This window comes from Semicossyphus pulcher, unplaced genomic scaffold, assembly GCF_022749685.1.
Source record: "Semicossyphus pulcher isolate SPU_LCO1_2020_fin unplaced genomic scaffold, fSemPul1.0.p SCAF_13, whole genome shotgun sequence".
NCBI lineage: Eukaryota > Metazoa > Chordata > Actinopteri > Labriformes > Labridae > Semicossyphus > Semicossyphus pulcher.
In genome coordinates this window covers 16,673,790-16,690,179 of record NW_027211637.1, presented here as the reverse complement: position 1 = coordinate 16,690,179, position 16,390 = coordinate 16,673,790, and the positions used below count along the sequence as shown (strand labels likewise).

Genomic DNA, 16,390 nt, shown 5'->3' with positions numbered 1-16,390 from the left:
TCCAGCTTTTCACAGAACTGTCTCAAGGCTTTTGAATGTGGTGATCACCTCCTCTTATCTCCTAGATGGATGTATTGGACTGACTGGGAGGAGGATCCCACAGAAAGCAACAGAGGGAAGATCAAGAAAGCTTGGATGGATGGTTCTAATGATCAAGTTCTTCTGACCAGCAAGACGGTGCTGTGGCCTAATGGTTTGAGTCTGGACATCCCCCAAGGCATCCTGTACTGGGTGGATGCTTACTACGACCGTATAGAGATGGTTTACCTCAACACGACTGAGAGAAAGGTTGGTAATGCTCACAGATTTGGTCCCAATATTGAGATAATCACTTTGTTGGAACACAAGTTATATTGGTGATGTAACCTCTTTGTTTGACAGGTGGTGTATGAGGGCCAGGAGCTTAACCACGCCTTTGGCTTATGTCATTATAAACAATTTCTCTTTTGGAATGAGTGCCGTGGCGGCGGCATCTACAAACTGGACCAAGCCACTAAGACGGTCACTCTACTCCGCAGCGAGAGGCCGCCCATCTTTGAGATCAGAGTGTACGATGCACATCAGCAGCAAGGTATGCCTCCTTTCTACTCACTCATTCTCACTTCTGGACCTGCAAAATATGCTGATAGTGTTTAACTTTTCGTCTTTGTTTGTCTTTCCTTGTAGGCTCCAATGCATGTCGAGTCAACAATGGTGGCTGCAGCAGTCTCTGCCTTGCTATCCCTGACAGCAGGTCCTGTGGCTGTGCTGACGATCAAATCCTGGATGTTGATAATGTCACCTGCAAAGGTACTTAGCTGCTTAACCAGGAGACAGGTTTCACACAAGATCCATGAGGAAGTTAATGGAAAATTCTTCTTTTGGCATTTAGGCTGCGGAATAATTTTACACTGTATTTTCCAAACTTGCAAGCTCCACTACACCTTTGTCTTTGCCAAATCTGCAGAGAAGTTTGAAATAAACTCCACCAATATTTTTGCTACTCTAAGAGAGATAAAAGCTGACCCAGGCACTAAAAAGCTTTGTTTTGCTTCTGTGCTCTTCTCTCGTCTCAATGGCCCATCTGTTTCTGCTCCTACCCCTGATCTCATCTCCAGCCAACCCCTCCTACGTGCCCCCGCCCCAGTGCCAGCACGGGGAGTTTGCCTGCAAGAACGACCGCTGCATCCAAGAGCGCTGGAAGTGTGACGGGGACAACGATTGTCTGGACAACAGCGATGAGGCCCCCGAGCTTTGCCGTAAGCGTGCGGCATCATTGTCATAGTTACACGGCAACACAAAGATAAACACAAGTTCTGTTTAAGGGTCTTGGCTAACGTGAACCGACAGAGCGCACACTACAGTTTCCAAGTTTGCCTCTTTCCATGCCGTGTTATGTGATGTAATATTATTGGCCGGCTTTCTCCTAAACAGATGATAGTGGTATCTAGGGACTCGTGTTTGTCTTGGATGTTCTACCGCTCCCTTATACATCATCTAAAATTGTATATATAAAGGGTTACTGGATCATTGGGATAGCATGTTAAACACAGAAAGCCTTAAGAGTGTGTCTGTTTCCTTCTCTCAGACCAGCACACCTGCCCAGCTGACCGATTCAAATGCCAGAACAACCGCTGCATCCCCCTGCGATGGCTGTGCGATGGCGACAATGACTGCGGCAACGATGAAGACGAATCAAACACCACCTGCTCTGGTATGCACTAACCTGGAGGTCTCTGTAGTTTAGACAGAATTATAGATTTTGAGCCCGTTTTTTATTTGTAAGATGCAGGATTTGATTGTTTTCCCTTTGTTGGAGGTCAGAGAAATTAATATACAGCACAATAAAATATGAGTTTTTTCAGGATCTGCAGAGTCTCTCCGGGTACTCTGGCTTCCTCCCACAGGTTAATTGGTGACTCTAAAATTGCCCGTAGGTGTGAGTGTAAGAGTGAAAGGTTTTCTCTATATGTCAGCCCTGTGATTGACTTGCAATCAATCAGGGTGTACCCAACCTCTCACCCAATGACAGCTGGGATAGGCTGCAGCCTCCGCGCGACCCTGAACAGGATAAGCGGTTTAGCTAATGGATGGATGGATGGAAGTTTAAACACGTAAATCTTATTAGTGAGTGAGAAGAAGCGTTTATGTAAGAGAGAAACTTTAAAATCTTTGGAAGGCGGCCAGGTTGCAACTAAAGTAGACTTATTGAGATCTGTAGGTTTTATCTTTATTCAGTTAAGATTAGTGGACAGATGCCAGCGCGATTTTACAAGCAGTCTAGGAGGATGTATTGATCCACAGCATCAGTGATAATTGGGAGGAACACGACGATGGTCATTGACTTTCAGCTTTTGTTTATTTTATGAGTCTCTAAGTGTCTGGTCCTTTTTGCAGCAGCAGAATGTGGAAAATATCATTATAATGTTGACTTTGACTGTGTCTTGTGCAACAGTGGAAAGTTATTGTGTTTAGTCAGGGATATTGCGAAAGGAAATACAACTTTTTACAGCACCTCATTTCACAATTGTTTCTGCTTCCAGCTCGCACATGCCCACCAAACCAGTACCCCTGTGCCAGTGGGCGCTGCATCCCCATCTCCTGGACATGTGACCTGGACGATGACTGCGGAGACCGCTCAGATGAACCAGACTCCTGTGGTGAGTCTTCACGCACCTTCATATTGAAGCGCAGATTGTAGTTTGAGATGACAGATGTGATCTTGATGATTTATGATTCCTTCTTCAGCCTACCCAACCTGCTTCCCTCTGACCCAGTTCACCTGCGCTAACGGCCGTTGCATCAACATCAACTGGCGCTGTGACAACGGTAATCATCCTTTGTTCCCTCTTTTCCTTTTCATGAAGCTGTGTTTTGAAACAGTAAATCAGCTCAGAATAAAAACACGTGTGTGCTCATTTACAGACAATGACTGTGGGGATAACAGCGATGAAGCCGGCTGCAGCCATTCCTGCTCGAGCGTTCAGTTCAAATGTAACAGTGGCCGCTGCATCCCAGAGTACTGGACCTGTGACGGCGACAATGACTGCGGAGACTACAGTGACGAGACTCATGCCAACTGTACCAACCAGGGTGAGGAGCGATGCTGTGCTGTTTAACTAAAATAACACGGCTCTTTACTACATCGCTTGTACTTATGCCAGCTGTACTTGAGTCAAGCTCTAGTCACATCATGTATTGTGTTTCACAATGTTTATATGTTGCAGTTGTAAAGAGGTTTCCACAATGAGAACGGGATCCGTTTCCTCTGCTCGGCATGCCCTTGCTTGCCCTCTGGCTTCCACTTATCATTTACAGCAGATGCTCTCTGTCGCTCTGCTCAGGATGTGATTATCTTTTGTGGTTAGATACAAAATAAACTCTTTTCACGGTCTTGTGCAAATGGCAAAGATGTTTTGACTGCTCCAGTGATATGAATTTACATGTCGAGAACTGAAAATAGCTCTTTGTTGACAATGACTCAGGGAACATTAAAGCGCAGTGTCTCAGATAGGCTCCTGTATACTCTGTGTGTTCAGATGTTGAATGGACTGTCTGATCCGTGTAGAAACGCAGCCAACTGCTGTCAAGTCCCAGCATGCAAACACAGGGCCCAGCGTGACCTGTTGCTCTAATGAGCAATCTGTGCTGCGTGTGTGTCTGGCTGTGTGTGTGTGTGTGTGTTAGTGAGCTCTCTTTGCCTGCTGTCTGGAAGTCATTAGCTGAAATAAAAAAAGCAATACTATCACCTTCCCCTCCTCTATATTGTATTCCGGCGCTGAAAGGTCCACGGCCCATTTCCTGCGTTAGCCGTGCCAAGAGCTGACCTTTGCCATGAGGGGATGTGATTGTGCCACCTCCTCACTGGTTCCTTTAATCTGCCTGTGACATCAGTCAGTGGGCTTTGTGTGTCATTGTTGTTTGGCTTGGCTCGGTATCAGGTTGTTAACCCATGATCCCAGGACACCTAAACATGAATTAATAGCTAGAAAGGCCTATTCTTTCTCCTCTAAGTTTTTGTCTCTTTGTGTGTGGTCTGTGTGTTTTGCTTGTTGGGAGTTATTTTTCACTTGCTGACTTCTACTGGTGTTTCACTGCTTCTTTGACATTGCTTTAACTGCACACTCCATCTTTTTTCTGTTGGCTAACTATCACACTTTGTCTTGCTGTTTCCTCTCCAGCTACCCGTCCTCCAGGCGGCTGCCACGTAGATGAATTTCAGTGTCGGATGGACGGCCTCTGCATCCCCATGCGCTGGCGCTGTGACGGAGACACCGACTGCATGGACCTGAGTGATGAGAGCAACTGCGAGGGCGTGACCCACATGTGTGACCCGGCAGTCAAGTTTAGCTGCAGGGACTCTGGTGAGGATGATTTCAGCTAGCTTAGGCAGCAGAGGTTAAGGGTGATGAAGTCTCTCACCCTGTCAGTTAAAGATACAATGTTGTGAATTAAAACAAATAGTGTTTTACTCTCTGATAGATGAGGACAAAGATGTGACTGGTGACACGAGAGAGTGTGACATCTGGGGCTGCTTTTTGAAGCTGGTTTAATTTATAGAAAACTAGACACAAGAAGGGAACATTTATGCTCCTCATTTGGCTGTCAAGAGGCTCTGTGAATTATAAACAGCTCCAATTTGCTAGCCAATCCACCAAAAAGTTTAATTAGCCTTCTTGAGCAAATCCACTAATAATACATTTTCTCAACATTTTCGCTGGCATAAATGCTGGTGCAGAAAAACAAAAGCTCTGGCACTCACAGAATCATGGATGACTCAGTTTATTGTGGGTAACGGACGTATTTCGGCTCTACGGCATGCTGGTACAACCAATCCCTAAAACTTGTATTAAACTAATCTTAATGTATATAAAAAGTTATAGGTTATAAATCTACACAAGCTAAGCATTTATATATTTTTCGTCTCACCAGCTCGCTGCATCAGTAAGGCCTGGGTGTGTGATGGCGACAGTGACTGTGAAGACAACTCGGATGAAGACAACTGCGAGGCGTTGGTGTGCAAGTTGTCTCACCACATGTGCGCAACCAACGACTCCATCTGTCTGCCTGCCGAGAAGCTCTGTGATGGCACTGACGATTGTCCGGATGGCTCTGACGAGAAACTTTGTGGTAAAATATTATCTTCACTACTTCAGAACACCACACAAACCAGTACATGCACTTCTCCTGTCTTGGATATTTTCCAATCTTTTAATCTCCCTTCTCGCCTGCAGACTTGTGTGCATTGGACAACGGCGGCTGTAGCCACAACTGCAGCATCATTCCCGGGGAGGGCTTCATGTGCTCCTGTCCCCTTGGCATGGAGCTGGGAGCCGACAACAAGACCTGCCAGATCCAGAGCTTCTGTGCCAAACACCTCAAGTGTAGCCAGAAGTGCGAGCAGGAGAAATCCAGCGTCAAGTGCTCCTGCTACGAGGGCTGGGAGCTGGAGTCTGACATGGAAAGCTGCAAAAGCTCTGGTAAGGAAAAACTGGGCATAAATACTTTATTCGTGCAACACTTCTTTTTTGGCTTCAAATTCTGGATAAGCTCTCGGACTTTAAGATGAGATTTGCCATGTTGAGACACTAACACCTTTGCTGGTTTAACTCCTTTGCTTTCAGATCCTTTCAAGCCTTTCATCATCTTCTCCAACCGGCATGAAATCAGAAGGATCGACCTTCACAAGGGGGAGTTCAGTGTGCTGGTGCCGGGCCTGAGGAACACCATCGCCTTGGACTTCCACCTCAACCAGAGCACCCTGTACTGGACCGATGTTGTGGAGGACAAGATCTACCGTGGGAAACTGTCTGAAAATGGAGGTGAGGCAGCCAGTTAGGTTATTTTAGGTTACACAGAGAGATAGATGAGGTTGTAAAATGAGAGCCACAGTCTAATTTACATAGTAATAAGCTCGACTGTTCGTGGTATCTTTTTGTAAGTAGAATAGAAATACTGAGGTGGATTGCTGATTCTGGATAACAAAACATGTTTGTGCTTTGAGCCTTTCTTATAAATGAACTTCCCCTGAGGGAATACACTGTAATTCCTCAGAGCCAAATGTTTTTAAAGAGTCTGTGGTCAGCAGTGGCGCTCTGTGACCCTGAATAAATCTCCCAGGTCATGTTTGGCTGTTCCTACTCCAAAACCCCAGGTCTCCTTGCCAATCAAGGTTGTGTTCCCAGCGCAGCACTTAGGGGGCACACGGAAGGCTTTGTCTCTTCCTATTTGTCTCAGTACTTGCTGTGCGTGACTGCAGCCAGAACACTGATGTAGAGGAGGAGGCAAAAAAAAACACACACTGCACTTCCAGCTTCCAGCCCTGCAGCTTCACCTCTGAAAAAAAGTGCTCCTTAGCTACGACAATGTGACCAACTCATAGATCAGCTCCTGCTGGTTTTTACTGAAGACATTTCAGAATCTCTAAAGTTGTTGGCAAACTATCAACACATAAACTCAGACAGGCAGCCATAACTCTGCATTCCTTTAATCAAGCTGTGAAAGGGTCCTATCCCTCTTCGTGTAATTACAACTGGAAGGCCTTGTGAAGAACTCCTCTGCTCGTCCTTAAAGCCAAAGATGACCGCACTTTTGGGTTTCCAGCTCCCTGCGTGAGAGCGGGTTGTTTCTGGGAAATAATAAAGAGTGGTAGATCTGGTGTTGGATGTTTGTTGTTTTTACAAGTGAGTGAGGCTGGGAGGATAGGGCTGGTCGAAGCCCCACTGACAGGCGCAGCAGCAGAGCGTGCCGTTCACCCACCGATTCCATAAGAGAAAACAAGTCTAAACAAGTCATTGTTTGTTAAAGTATTTGTTTTCGTTTTGCAATGAGCCATATGTTCTTGCTGGAGATCTCCTTAGTGACTCAAGCTATCATGCTGAATTAGCTGAATTACAGCTGATCTTTTTGTACTTAAACTCACCACGGACATCAAAATGCTATAAAAATCAATGGGCCCTGTTTTTGGCTTGCTACATAGTTTTCAAAAGCACGATAAATTACCAAACACTGTCCTAGTTTTAAATCACTTCGTTTCACTTTCAGCCCTGACAAGTTTTGAGGTGGTGATCCAGTATGGACTAGCTACTCCGGAGGGCCTGGCTGTGGACTGGATCGCAGGAAACATTTACTGGGTGGAGAGCAATCTGGACCAGATAGAGGTGGCCAAACTGGATGGGACCATGAGAACCACCCTGCTGGCTGGGGAGGTGGAGCACCCAAGGGCCATTGCCCTAGACCCTCGAGATGGGTAAGAAGCATAGCTTTAGACATCTTGAAGCTGAAGTCACCCTTTTAAAAGACATTTCCAGTACCCTTCAGCTAAGGAGATAGTACTCCTACTTTATGTTCCATGAAACCGTGTGCGACAACACTGCACACATTGATGAAAATCCCTCCTCACATTGATTCATTTTCTGTTGGCAGTATTCTGTTTTGGACTGATTGGGATGCAAGTCTGCCCAGGATTGAGGCAGCATCTATGAGTGGGGAAGGCAGACGCACCATCCACAGGGAGACAGGCAGCGGTGGCTGGCCCAACGGACTCACTGTGGACTACATGGAAAGACGCATTGTCTGGATTGATGCCAGGTAGCATTAACCACTGTTCTTCTTAATATACAAAGTGTCGTCATTACACTGCATCCACCAACATGCATCAGCTGATGCACATCCCCGTTATGTTTAGTATATGTCTCTTCTTTAATGCTTCTCCAGGTCAGATGCTATTTACTCCGCCAAGTATGACGGTTCTGGGCTGATTGAAGTGCTGCGGGGTCACGAGTATTTGTCCCACCCCTTTGCCGTCACCATGTACGGAGGCGAGGTTTACTGGACTGACTGGAGGACCAACACTCTTGCCAAAGCCAACAAATGGACAGGACACAATGTCACTGTAGTCCAGCGCACCAACACACAGCCCTTCGACCTGCAGGTCTATCACCCGTCCAGACAACCACAGGGTAGGTTGCACACCAGATACTTTGCACTCTTAGATAAACACACACACCCACATAAAAAACAGTCCTGATATCTCAGATTCACCTCTGCCATGACTGTCTGATTTAGGCTTTAATTCAAAGGAGATCAATCTCACAGTTCATTGTTGCCCGTCCTTTTACCCTGAGACAGCTGACCTTTAGATTCCTGAGACGTGCTGTCTCCTCACACCAGCAGCAATTTGGACACCTCCTGCTGCCTTGTTGATCTCACTGCTCAGATTTTCCCACCGGCTGGATAGGAAATAAAGCCTTCCTCATGAGACTTGAATGTCATGTGTTGATCTCCCAGGCACACAATGATTGACAAGACGACAAAAGATTGTCAAAACTGTTAAACTGCTGCTTTCTGTCACCCTGATGTTTAGTAGCCGATGGCTAGGGGATCCCAAGGGTGCGTGGACAGCAGACAGACACTCCCGTAATTGGAGGCAGGAAAAGAGGAATCTCACAGAATTGTTGATTGACAGCTGCAGCCAATGCCCATGACAATGACTAGGAAACAAGCTGTGCTGACAGGAGCGGGAGACAATGACTTTTTGCACTCTCACTTTCCTTGGGGGGGTCAGTTGATTGAGAGCTCAATTATACTTGGAATAACTCTCAACTGTGACCCTCTGGAAGCAGCATCTCACATTTAACCAAATGCACGGTCTGATAAAAGAATAGGATTTTGTAGATTATCTTGAGAGTATACAGTAATCTGACAGACAACTCCTCTGTCTTTTTGTGTCTTTTTCACCACGATTTCTTCTTCCTTTCAGCTCCTAACCCATGTGTCACTAGTGACGGAAGCAGCCCTTGTTCCCACCTCTGTCTCATCAACTTCAACCAGACCTTCTCCTGTGCCTGCCCTCATCTCATGAAGCTGCAGCCTGACAAACGCACCTGCAAAGGTAAGGACAAACAAACGCTCGTCTTTTTTTTTTTCCATTTACTCACAGCGCTGTCATGTATAATCCATGTCATCAAAGAGCAAGAAACAAGTCTTTGTTGACAGGAATCTTTTCTCACGACTGCCATGACTGCTACGGTGCGCTCTGCCCCTGAACGTGAGACGTCAACATCTTTAGCTGTCATCTCTTGTGACAGAAGATCTGATTACATCCCCTCTGTTTGTGCCACCGGGCCTTCTTCACTTTCATTTCCATTTCATTTCATTGAGGAGACTGTCACAAGTGATGTGCTGAGGTCTTCATTTATTGCTTTGTGGTTTCATCGGTGGATTCATGATGTTTCTGAGGAGGAATTTGTGTGCATGTGTGTAAACGTTAAGCATTCTACAGAGCAATCCTCATCTCAGCAGTGTAGATTCAAGGATAATTGGATTAGAGGACATCTGATGTATTACCCATTAAGGCAGGAATTCACAGGGATCAGAGACCAAACCATGAATTTATCCTTTACTGAAACTGAGTTAAAGTTGTGTGAATTTAATCACAACATTCTTGAACAAGGGGGTTTCTATCAAGCGAAGTTATTGTAAAAAGGTAGTTAAGTTAGAAAAGCTGCCTACCTGTTCTGTATGAGTTTTTTCTTCGTTCCTCCTTTCATTCTTCCCTTCATTTGGAGATAACCGAATAATTTATGAAAGTGCAACAGAGGTTATTAAAATCATTCATATTCTTTGTTGTTGTTTTTTTCTTCCAGAGTCCCGCAAGTTCCTCCTGTATGCTCGTCAGATTGAGATCCGGGGTGTCGACATAGACAACCCCTACTACAACTACATCATCTCCTTCACCGTGCTGGACATAGACAACGTGACAGTGGTGGACTACGATGCTGTGGAGCAGCGCATCTACTGGTCAGATGTCCGAACACAGATCATCAAAAGAGCTTTCATTAACGGCACAGGGGTGGAGACGGTTGTGTCTGCTTGTAAGAGCTAAATACAGAAATGTCTGCATTTAGATTAAAAATCACTTTCTGTATCAGTCTGAAGATTATATTAAATCCTAACCTTTCCCATTGTTGTTCTAACAATTCCTAGACCTTCCCAACGCTCACGGGCTGGCAGTTGACTGGGTGTCTAGAAACCTCTTCTGGACCAGCTACGATGCCCATAAGAAGCAGATCAATGTGGCCAGATTGGACGGGTCCTTCAAGAATGCTGTCATACAGGGCTTAGACAAGCCCCACTGTCTGGTGGCGCATCCTCTACTGGGGCAAGTTTTCTCCTCTTTCTCTTATTTAGGGCTGAGCTCTCTGATGCTGAAATCTCTGTTTTCCATTTCATTTTATAACCCTCAGTGACGAAGTCTTTGATGACTGTGATGATGAGACAGACTCTGCTCTTTTAGCCCCTCTCATAACATTCATGTCCCTCCACAGGAAGCTGTACTGGACTGATGGTGACAACGTAAGCATGGCCAACATGGATGGTAGCAACCTCACCACTCTTTTCACCAATCAGAAAGGACCAGTAGGTGAGCAGATGTACCCCTACTGAAAATATGACATAATACTGAATGTCTTTTTAACTGGACAGGTTGAAAGCAAAGATTAGGCATGTTAGTGTAAGAGATGTTTATGTATTATAGCATCATTATTCTTTCCACACAGGCCTCTCTATTGACTATGAAAATGAGCAGCTGTACTGGATCAGCTCAGGAAACAGCACCATTAATCGCTGTCAGCTGGATGGGACTAAACTGGAGATCCTGGAAGGTGTTAAAGGGAAACTTACCAAGGCAACAGCACTGGCTATTATGGGTGAGTTGAAAAATAATCTTTAAAGTTACATAATATTGATGCGTATATTCCGAAGACATCTGAATGTTTAGCCAATGTGGGAGGGATAACTTGTTTCTCTACCTGTAGGAGACAAGCTGTGGTGGGCAGACCAGGGAACCGACCAGATAGGAACATGTGACAGGAAAGATGGAGGAAACTGGAAGGTTTTACGAAACAACACCTCCCCTATGATGCACATGAGGGTCTATGATGAGGATGTGCAGAAAGGTAAGAAATACCACGTGAAAAAAAAAAAAAAGAAATTTTTTTTTTCTTATTGCGCCTCACTGATCTCCTTTCTCTTCAGCTGGTATCAACCTGTGCAGTAACAACAATGGAGACTGCTCCCAGCTGTGTCTGCCCACATCACCAACAACCAGGTCCTGCATGTGCACTGCTGGATACAGCCTCAAGACAGGACAGCAGTCCTGTGAAGGTAAGACCCTGCTTCACAGACGCAGTCCCACATGCAGTAGGAATGTGTCCTTTAACAACATCATATTGTTCTTTATCTGAGCAGGTATGGGCTCTTTCCTGCTTTACTCTGTTCACGAGGGAATCAGAGGAATCCCACTCGACCCAGCAGACAAATCTGATGCCTTGGTGCCGGTGTCTGGCACCTCTCTGGCTGTCGGCATCGACTTCCACGCTGGTGAGTGACACTGAGAGACGTCAGTGACTGGATGCTTTTGCCTGAGTGACATTTTAAGCTGTCATTCTCTCAGAGAGTATTTATAGGGTGACACAGAAGGACTCTTTGTTTTCAGAGAATGACACCATCTACTGGGTGGACATGGGCCTGAGCACCATCAGCAGGGCGAAGAGAGACCAGACATGGAGAGAAGATGTCGTCACCAACGGCATCGGCAGGGTAGAGGGCATCACTGTTGACTGGATAGCAGGTCTGGTCATTAAGGATTAGTAATCCTGTTTTATTTCACTTGTTCATATTACACAATCACACAAGCACAGATACATGAGCACATAGCTGATTTGCTTCGCTGTTCTTTTATAGGGAATATTTACTGGACTGACCAGGGCTTTGATGTGATCGAGGTGGCCCGGCTAAATGGCTCCTTCCGCTATGTAGTCATTTCCCAGGGCCTGGACAAGCCCAGAGCCATCACTGTCCACCCAGTGAAAGGGTAAGGCTCCGTGCCAACACATTAATTCTGCCGTCTGCGAAACTGTTGCCTTTAGGTGTTTGGAAATATGGTAGCACAGTTGAAACTACATGGCAAGTTCCACCTAAGTCGCACTTTTTAATCACCTCACGTGTGTCCCTGTGTGCAGGTATCTGTTCTGGACTGAGTGGGGTCAGTACCCTCGTATTGAGCGCTCAAGGTTGGACGGCACCCAGAGGTTGGTCCTGGTCAACCAGAGCATCAGTTGGCCCAATGGAATCTCCGTTGACTACGAGGTGGGGGCCATAGCTGACATCACAGCACTTGCCTTCATAAACGAATTTGTCATTATTATAAGAGGGTAGTTTATGTGTTCACTGTAAGAAACAGGCTTAAAGGTGCATTAGAATGACTTCTGATGCATTAACAGTGTAACAGCGGGTCTCCCTCATACATTTTTTGGATTAATTTAATTTAAATACGTGATCTTCCTCTGAATAATCAACACGTTTTATGTCTGCTGTGTCTCTGCAGGACAATATGCTGTATTGGTGCGATGCCCGTACAGACAAGATTGAACGTATCAACCTGGAGACGGGAGAGAACAGGGAGCTGGTGCTGGCTAACAACAACATGGACATGTTTGCTGTGTCTGTTTTTGAGGGGTACATCTATTGGAGTGACAGGTCAGTTCAGTGGTTAATTAACTCGTTTATTGAACCATCTTTTTCCACGGCTGTATTATCTGGCCGTACTTGTTTATGCATGACGGCTTTTAAATCATGTGGAAAGATTTCATTTTGTATTGTGCTGTTAATTGGCTCACAGTGTTGTTGTCTGTTGTTTAGGACTCATGCCAATGGCTCCATTAAGAGAGGCAGCAAAGACAACGCTACCGATGCTGTGCAGCTCAGGACCGGCATTGGCGTTCAGCTGAAAGACATTAAGGTTTTCAACAGGGCCAGGCAGCAAGGTATTAACACAAAAAACACACACGATCCTAAACTAGAACAAACCCCCCCAAAATTGTTGTTATTTGCTATAAAATCTTTCAAAAATGTCTTGAAAATAACAGTGGGCTGTCTTGAATTGATCCTTACATGTAAGCAAAAATTAACCCACACAGTAAGTAAAACGTAATAAAGTTGTCATCCTCTCCTCAGGTACCAACGTCTGCAAAAACAACGGCGGTTGTGAACAGCTGTGTCTTTTCCAAGGCAACACGCATCACACCTGCGCGTGCGCTCACGGCATGCTCGCAGAGGACAACCGCAGTTGTCGAGACTATGATGGATACCTGCTGTACTCGGAGCGTACTATTCTGAAGAGCATCCACCTGTCGGATGAGACAAACCTTAATGCGCCAATAAAGCCGTTTGAGGACCCCGACCACATGAGGAACGTCATCGCCCTTAGCTTTGATTATCACGGCGGTGGAGGGAAGGGAGCCAACCGCGTCTTCTTCAGTGACATCCACTTTGGCAACATCCAGCAGATCAATGATGATGGCACCGACCGCAAGATTGTGGTTGACAGTAAGTACAGGGTCATCAATCACATGTCGTTTCTTTTCAGCACCCTGGGAAATTCACAAAACCCTCTTAAGCACCGCTCTGTCTGTCTACTTCATTTTCAGCAGTTTCTCGTGCTACCATTTCTTTTAATCCGTCCATTAATAATTGAATGTTGTCTCTCGTCTCCTCGACACTGTAAACAGCCATCATCACACTTTTTGACTACACAAGCACCCGGGAGGATCCTCTGTAATGTACACACAGCTGCAACTTCTCAACTAGAGGAGATTGACATCACTTAGAGCTGCCACTTGAAGACGACACACTGGCACCCACAAACACCCACTCACACTGTGCTTTTTGTTTGTTTCAGCACTGAAGTCTCATTTTGAATCCCACTTTAAATGATTCACGAGTAGGTTGTTGAACTCCATCCAAAGCATGACTTTTAAAATCCCTGGACTAAAGCTGTTCTTAGCAGGCAATATTCAGAGCATTTATTCTTTGATAGTAAGCCCATGCACATCACACTTGTCTTCCTGTGCTTTCCTGTGTGTATATATCTGTGCAGAGATCACAGGTTTGAACAACTTGTGAAAAAGACGGCTTGTTTTTCAACATCCAGTTACAGAAATATTCAAGTAAAAGGAGAATTTTATACAGGCCAGGTTTATGGAGTTTATTATTCCCAGATAATACTTAGCAATCTATAATATAATAATTTAGTGTAGCAGAGTAAGTGGAATCATAATCTCTACTTACAGATTCTACATAGAAATAGAAGTCTTCTGGTTTTCGTTTTTAGTGCTCTTGTAGTCTGAGTAATATTGACCAATCACGTATCAGCAGGCTGCGGCGTATGCAGGAAAAACAGTCCGTGTGGAGAGCAAAAGCAGGAGGAACATAATGTGCCGTAATGACATCCAGACTCCCATCAGCGGTCACCTGACTACAAATTAGCTTCTTACTAAGACAAACAAAAGTATGGAGAGATTTTAACTGATTTAATACATCACAATTGAAGTTCATGGCACTTTACAGTATTGCAGTATTGTGAGCTTACGTACATTTCCAAATAGCTTTATCAAAAAATATACAGATATTGTAAAATATTCTTATTAATATCAATTTTTTAAGCCATATAACTTAGCCCGAGTTCAGGGAACAAGTAAGTAATGAGGTAGCAGTGTTTTATTCTGGCCACAGTCAGTTTTGTCCTCCATCTGAGGTTGTGTCCAGCTCAAAAGGCTGCACCATGTCTCTGCCAATAACATGAGGGCAACCAGTCAGACAGCCTTTGCACCAAGCCCAGCGCTCTTTCCCCAGTTCTAATAAATCTCGTCTAAACTTCTGAGACATGAACCCATAGAGAACAGGGTTTACCACTGCAACTGAGGATGCCAGCAGCCTGGCCAGGATGGCAATGGTATTGTAGCCAGTTAAGCCTGTAATGTTTCCGCCAATGAATGAGAACATGAGGGCATAGGAGGGCAGCCAGAGCAGAGTGAAGACCAGGACCAGGAGAGCTGAAGTGTGAGTGACCTGGCTCTGGTAGCGCTCCAGCTGTGGAGCGTTCCCCAGCAGCCGTGCATGTCGCAGAAAACAGTAGATCTTGGCGTACATCAATACGATGATGCCTAGTGGTAGAGCGAAGCCACACAGGAAGAGGGCGATGCTGTAAATCAGCTGGCTGAAGTCAGACAGGAAGGCAAAGCAGTACACGGAGCTGGACGTGCTGACTGTGCGGAAGGCAAACTGTGGTGCAGCCAAAGCCGAGGCAGGGACCCAGAGCAGAGCGACTGTCAGCTTTATGCGCCGGTGCATTCTCGATCGGTATGCCCAGGTTGGATGAACCACTGTGAGGTAACGTGTCACAGCCAAAGCTGCCAGGGTAAAGACTGAAGCAGCCGAGCAGGCCACACCCAGGAAGCTGATGGCCTTGCACAGGAAGCTGCCGAAGGGCCAGAAGCCCAGAGTGATTGCAGAGGTGTGGAAGGGCAGGCAGAGCAGCAGCAGCAGGTCGGCCGCACTCAGAGCCAGCAGCAGGGTGTCTGTACCGTGCGGGGGTTGATTTTCTTTCTTCCTCCTGCCTGTAAGAATGGTGATGACCAGAGTTTGGCCCACCAGGCCGGTCACCAGAATTATTCCATCCAGGATGGGCACTATGGCTTTAATCAAATCCTCATCTGCCCTTATGATTTGGCCAAGGCTGCTTCCGTTTACTTGCTCTTCCAAGGTCTCCATGCATTCACAATAAAAGTCTACTGAGTAATTAATCTAATGGTCTGTTAAATTAAAGCATCAGAGCGACGTGTTCACACAGTGTCAGAGTGATGCATGAGCTGGCTCCAGTTTATGTCCTTATTGTATTAATCAAGGGTATGCCCACGCTCCATTAAGTGCTCTCAAAAAGATAGCAATTAGTTAAGCAGTTAAGATCACACCAGTCAGTTGACTTCTTCTTTGGCATTTATAATCTGTGCACTTGAGGAAACTAGAAAGGAAACTGTAGATTGCAGTTGTAAATGTGATCTGCAAAAATAAACAGTCGGTTATTATCTGTCAGAATAAGGTAATTCCCTGAAAAAGAAAAGTTGTCCTGGTCCCAGAAAAGTATATCCTAAAATGTTGCGCTCTTTTCCGCCTTCACTCCGAAAGCATCACAGAAACATGAGCTTTAAGCGCCGTCCTTTCACTCTGACTTTTCCTTGGCTGCATCAGCATGTTCTTCACAATCCAAGGAAGAGCAGGCTGGATCAAAACCGGGGAGATGTCATTGCAGTTGTTACTCCGCCGCTGCATCGATTCCTTGAAACCAGGCAACAGTGAATAAATTCATCCCAGCGGTTGCTAACAGACATTCCACTTTAAAAGCAGTCAATGCTACTTGATGCTAAGTGGTCATCGCGGCTGGAGGCACCTTGTCCATTTCGAAGCCCTTCGGGGACAATCTGCAAAAAAAATGCCATCAAAGTGGATGGTAACAGAAGCTTAGAAATTCAAAGCTGTCACTTGTGTTCCTGTACTGCTCCTGTGGTTGTCG

General features: G+C 45.6%; 2 protein-coding genes across 2 annotated transcripts in view; one reads left to right on the top strand and one right to left on the bottom strand.

Moving 5' to 3' along the window:
• Positions 1–16,390, top strand: part of LOC138589241 (low-density lipoprotein receptor-related protein 1-like) — an 82,417-nt gene that overhangs the window by 43,131 nt on the left and 22,896 nt on the right. The window contains exons 13-41 of the mRNA XM_069659440.1: positions 66–288; positions 382–571; positions 667–789; positions 1,098–1,238; positions 1,568–1,693; positions 2,523–2,639; positions 2,728–2,808; positions 2,905–3,072; positions 4,161–4,343; positions 4,912–5,109; positions 5,214–5,459; positions 5,604–5,801; positions 7,024–7,228; positions 7,405–7,569; positions 7,696–7,940; positions 8,741–8,872; positions 9,627–9,854; positions 9,967–10,145; positions 10,312–10,402; positions 10,539–10,688; positions 10,797–10,937; positions 11,017–11,145; positions 11,230–11,361; positions 11,477–11,611; positions 11,725–11,854; positions 12,003–12,129; positions 12,368–12,519; positions 12,682–12,806; positions 12,997–13,368. Coding sequence (XP_069515541.1) covers positions 66–288; positions 382–571; positions 667–789; positions 1,098–1,238; positions 1,568–1,693; positions 2,523–2,639; positions 2,728–2,808; positions 2,905–3,072; positions 4,161–4,343; positions 4,912–5,109; positions 5,214–5,459; positions 5,604–5,801; positions 7,024–7,228; positions 7,405–7,569; positions 7,696–7,940; positions 8,741–8,872; positions 9,627–9,854; positions 9,967–10,145; positions 10,312–10,402; positions 10,539–10,688; positions 10,797–10,937; positions 11,017–11,145; positions 11,230–11,361; positions 11,477–11,611; positions 11,725–11,854; positions 12,003–12,129; positions 12,368–12,519; positions 12,682–12,806; positions 12,997–13,368 — 4,832 coding nt within the window. The remainder of the gene's footprint in view (positions 1–65; positions 289–381; positions 572–666; positions 790–1,097; positions 1,239–1,567; positions 1,694–2,522; positions 2,640–2,727; positions 2,809–2,904; positions 3,073–4,160; positions 4,344–4,911; positions 5,110–5,213; positions 5,460–5,603; positions 5,802–7,023; positions 7,229–7,404; positions 7,570–7,695; positions 7,941–8,740; positions 8,873–9,626; positions 9,855–9,966; positions 10,146–10,311; positions 10,403–10,538; positions 10,689–10,796; positions 10,938–11,016; positions 11,146–11,229; positions 11,362–11,476; positions 11,612–11,724; positions 11,855–12,002; positions 12,130–12,367; positions 12,520–12,681; positions 12,807–12,996; positions 13,369–16,390) is intronic.
• Positions 14,554–15,591, bottom strand: LOC138589240 (galanin receptor type 1). Its single transcript, XM_069659439.1, has one exon. The coding sequence runs from the start codon at positions 15,589–15,591 to the stop codon at positions 14,554–14,556; it is 1,038 nt and encodes a 345-aa protein (XP_069515540.1).